This window comes from Austrofundulus limnaeus, unplaced genomic scaffold (genome assembly GCF_001266775.1).
Source record: "Austrofundulus limnaeus strain Quisiro unplaced genomic scaffold, Austrofundulus_limnaeus-1.0 Scaffold1607, whole genome shotgun sequence".
NCBI classification, from domain to species: domain Eukaryota; kingdom Metazoa; phylum Chordata; class Actinopteri; order Cyprinodontiformes; family Rivulidae; genus Austrofundulus; species Austrofundulus limnaeus.
The window spans coordinates 6185-10916 of record NW_013954009.1 but is presented as its reverse complement, the minus strand read 5'-3'; the positions used below and the strand labels follow the sequence as shown (position 1 = coordinate 10916).

Genomic DNA, 4732 nt, shown 5'->3' with positions numbered 1-4732 from the left:
TAATTACACTCTTATCTAGGAGGCACAATTTAAATGGATTGTATATATTTTTACAATAACAATCTGGAATAAAAACAAGCTAAATGAAATAAAAGTAACGACTTTCTACTTCGTGCCTTTTTTATTTATTTTTTTATTTTATTTATCCTTTATTTATTCAGGAAGATCTCTTGAGACTCTGTCTCATTTACAAGAGACCTGTTAAAAAAATGTAGGGAGTAGAAAGTACAGATAATTGTGTGAAAATGTAAGAAGTAGAAGTAAAAAGTAGGCTGCAAATAATTACTCAAGTAAAGTACAGATACCCAAAAATTCTACTCAAGTGCAGCAAAGAAGTATTTGTACTTAGTTACTTTACAACTCTGCCAAAGACAGAGGGATGAATGAGGTCAGCTGAGGGGGTAAACACACAGAGCAGGGCAGCTTGTGGTTCTGACCTGCTCGTTGTAGATGGAGCTGTATTTGGAGAGGTGTTTATCCTTGCACCCGGCCCAGCCCAACAGTATGACAACGGGCTCCTTTGTCCCCTGCCAGTGTCTCTCTGAAAACAAGACGGACGACACAACAGGGAGGGCGTTAGCAGGACATGCAGCCAGCTGAGACAGCCAAGCTTAAACAAGCAATAAATGCGTTATGGGGGGTATCGTGCACGTGCCGTGAAGTGAGGCGTGTACGATTTTTTACAATAAAAAAGTGCTCACCTGATGTGCCCGCATCTGGAAACACAATATTGTAATCAATTTCATCGGCTGACATGTTTAAATATTACAGTTCCGCTTGTCGCCCTATCATTTAGTCGTTAAAAAAACAATATTATAAATAGAAAACACTAAAACGAGGGAGAAATGACGGAATGTCTTTAGGTAACAAATGGCACGGCAGTGCTACAACACAAAATCGCTCCTGGCGACGGGAGCATCTCTTCTTCTCTGCGTGGTCAAGCAGTCTGCATCGAGCTGACCGCGTGAGGCCGCCCCCTAGCGGCCGGCCGTCACCATGGATGGTATGTTTTTGGTGGTTCAGTCAAAAATAAAATGTCTTATTGGTTCAATATTGTTGACGTTTTGAAGATTTAATTTTACATATTTTTTAAACAAACGCTAACATTTTGTTTATCACCTTCTATTGTTATCAGGACTGGTCACAAAATCGAATCAAGTAAATGCAATTATCCTAGAATATGTTGCATTTGTTATTGCACGAGTAGTTAAACCATGTTACAAATCTATCAGCTCAAAGAAACACAAAGATTAAATTAAAAGAAAAGTACAAACTTTGTGGAAAAAAAGTATAAACAATGCAGTACATTTAAGCCTACATGCAGTTGGCTTGCCGCGAGAAAAAATGACAAATTCTTTACAATCAACCTATTTTAACAAATAATAATAATAAAGCTCACAAAAAAAATTACATCTTTTTGAATATTAGTATATAATCAGTTAAAAAGTGGAGCGTCGGGCATGATAAACATAAATTTATTTTTCCAAAGTTTCTGAACAATACTTGATGGTAACGCAAAGTCAGACAATGAATACAGAATAATTGTGATGGAGCTTTTATTTACAAGAAACAAAACACAAACATTTTGCACGGTTTCCTGTAAAATGAGTTAACAGACTGGGATGCCTCTGCACTCTGATTTCTCTTGTTTTGATCATTATTAAGTTTAATTAATGAAGTAGGCTTTTGTACTAATTGTTTTAAAATTATTTGGTTTCTAAGAGAATACAAAATAAAAAACCTGTTCAGTTCAAAAAAAATAAGTGAACAGAAGTTCAATAAAATGTTCAATGAAATGATCAAATAAAGCAGAAGTCAGGTCCAATTTCCTATTAATATTAACTGAAAATTACTTTCGAAATCTTTAAATATTTTACAATTCTGTCGACTTAAAATTATGGAGCTCGTTCTGTTTAAATCTGTCCAAACACTGAAKTGTTTGATGTGGAAAAGTGTGGAAAAACTACTTTTTTTCACCCCACACCATTTCCATCTTCTGGACGTGAGCCTTGGATGATTTGGAGAAGGTGCTTTTGACCACATTGAGCGGTGCCGCTTTTCCACTGAGATAGATCTTATTGACGCAGTCGGGATGCCACGTCTGCTCCACCTCTCCTCCTGCCGCTCCAACCTCCTCCTTCTTGGTGAGAGCGCAGGAGAAGGCGAAGATATATCCCGTCATGTAGGCATCAAATCCAGCCCGGTGTGTTCCCGCGTCGGCCTTCGTCTTCCTCTGAGCGTCGTCAGACCTGTCAGCGGCTCCTGTTCTGCGGTCGTCGGCTGTTGTTTCAGAGTTTATGACATCCGTTTTGTCGCCACACATCCCATCTTCCTCGCTAGCCATTTTCATATCCTGCTCTTCGTCCTGTTTGCCGTTTCCATCAGTGTCCGTTTGAGACTCGGCAGCAGCTTCTTGTTGATCGCTCGATGTTTCTTCTTTGTCCACTTCCATGTTTTGCTTTTTGTTTGGAGGGACGTCTTCAACGACAGCGGACCCCTCCRTTGTCTCTCCTCTACCTCTTTTTTTCTCCTTCTGTCTCTTCCTTTTCTTTCTCTTGTCCTGACTGCATTTCTCATCCTGCAGGATGATGAGGTCCGTATTGTGGGACAGTGGACACTTGGTGCCATTTGGACACCAGCCAAACGCCTGTCAGGCAAACAGACAGAAACACAAAGACAGAGATCTTAACTAAAGCATTTGCAGCTCTTTGTGGGAGTAAATGTCATAATAGTGTTGGTTTTAAAATAAATGAACAAAACCTAAACCTAGACAACATCGTGCAAGTTTGGAATCAGTGGGCCTCATGCAAGAACATGTTCGTATTCTTATCCTAAATTTCTCTTACTTTTGTTCGTACGAAGGGTTCGTAYGAACATGTCACGTCAGATTCAACAAACTCTTCTATCTTCAGGAAAAGTGTGTAAATGAGCTGCGTAAATTCCACCTGTTCTATCCAGCTGCTCGTGCACGAGGAGAGGTTATTTACATAATTACCACCCCCAAAAACACTATATAAGGCTGTTTCCTGCCCCACATACCAGGAAGTGTCCACTCATAAATGACATTGCAAAGTAAAAAAGAACTTTGCGAGTTCAGAGATTGTAGTCCTGCTCTCAGAGATCGAGAAAAAAAAATCTGTTCTCTTTAGCAGCGTCATGTGGAATTAAAGGAGCTGCTTAAAGGAATGAAATGTGCTGTTAATGTCGTGTCTCCTGTGGGTCGTTACAGTCACAGAAATAAAAATATAAATCATATTCATCTCTCTCTAGTCCAGCTCCGGTTTTTCTTTGGTCAAATATTTTTAATTTAAGTGTAAACAACTGTGTTACTGTGTTTACATTTATTCAGAAGAAGGGTGGTTGCGCACCGCTAAATAAATAACGAAATATAAAGTTATTAGTGAAGAAAATCCGTCTGATAACAGCAGACTGACTCCTCGTAAAATWTACGACAGGTCTGGACCACTCGTAAATTTTGTTCGTATCTGAAAAAAATCTTAGAATACGAAAACATTGGTGAATGCCACAAATTCTCCTAAATCACTCGTACGCACAACTTAAGAACAAATCTGTGTGTACGAACGGTTCTTGCATGAGGCCCAATGTGGAGTGAAATTCAAATATGAAACTCACTGAGAAGCGCTCACAGACGTCAGATTGTTCCTCTGAGGACGTTACAGCCGGACATTCTCTGTAGTCCACGTAGGTGGACATGTGACCAGAATACTGACAAAACTCAACGTGGACATGAGGTCCTGTTGAGCCAGAGGCGACACAGCGATTGTTATCCAGCTTACTGGGAAAAAAAGAGAAAACTTACATAAAGTGATTCAAGAAAATCACACAAAAATAACCCTGGACCAAAATGATACCCAAATAGATGGGTGGGAAAAGGATTTATTATAAGGTCATATGATGAGTCAAACTGATGTTTATGCTGGTTGGTCTATTGAGGGTTTGCTGCAAACTTATTTTATTTTATTTTATTTATCCCCCCCCTCTATATATGTCATTTTGGTCTGTCATGTCTGGGTCTATAACTTAAATATGTATAAGTAAATATATGTATCTGTCTTGTTCTCTTGTTAAAATCAATCAGTCAATCAATCAATAAATAGATAAATAAATAAATAACCCTTTACAAAACAATACCTACCATTTCTTATAAGCATACTCCAGATAGGAAGCCGTCAGTCGGAGCTCAAACTCGGTCACATATTTGGTGTCATAAATGCCAGCAGGAAACATCTCAGACAGGTCAGCTGTGAAGGTGGCCAGGCGCTCAGGGAGATGAGCATAGAAACTCTTACAGGAAGAAATTATTAAATTTTAGATTAGAAAAAGTTATATAGTTCAAAAATGTGTTGAATGTGCTGTAAAGAGAGTTTATGCAAAAACCTAAAGCAAGTATTTATTCATGGGAAAACAATGCTGAACAATGTCCTAAAACTATATTTCCACTATTCAGTTAAGTTCAATTTTAGTCATGTGGGGAAAATATGTGAAAAAAAAAGAATGTCAGTATAACAATAGTATAACAATATACAGTGGGGAAAATAAGTATTTAGTCAGTCACCAATTGTGCAAGTTCTCCCACTTAAAAAGATGAGAGAGGCCTGTAATTGACACCATAGGTAGACCTCAACTATGAGAGACAAAATTTGAAAAAAATTTGAGAAAATCATTTTGCCTGATTTTTAAAGATTTTTTTTTTTTTTGCAAATAATGGTGG

The 4732-nt window shown here is 38.2% G+C and overlaps 2 protein-coding genes across 2 annotated transcripts in view; both read right to left on the bottom strand.

Annotated features, from left to right (window-relative positions):
• The window catches only part of tmem53 (transmembrane protein 53), a 2989-nt gene extending 2026 nt beyond the window's left edge, over positions 1-963 (bottom strand). The window contains exons 1-2 of the mRNA XM_014033050.1: positions 702-963; positions 438-541 (exon numbers count right to left, since the gene is read on the bottom strand). Of these exons, the coding sequence (XP_013888504.1) occupies positions 438-541; positions 702-756 (159 nt within the window). The 5' untranslated portion in view covers positions 757-963. The remainder of the gene's footprint in view (positions 1-437; positions 542-701) is intronic.
• Positions 964-1539: 576 nt separating this feature from the next.
• toe1 (target of EGR1, exonuclease) overlaps positions 1540-4732 on the bottom strand; it is a 4654-nt gene continuing 1461 nt past the window's right edge. The window contains exons 6-8 of the mRNA XM_014033048.1: positions 4157-4305; positions 3634-3796; positions 1540-2647 (exon numbers count right to left, since the gene is read on the bottom strand). Coding sequence (XP_013888502.1) covers positions 1964-2647; positions 3634-3796; positions 4157-4305 — 996 coding nt within the window. The 3' untranslated portion in view covers positions 1540-1963. The remainder of the gene's footprint in view (positions 2648-3633; positions 3797-4156; positions 4306-4732) is intronic.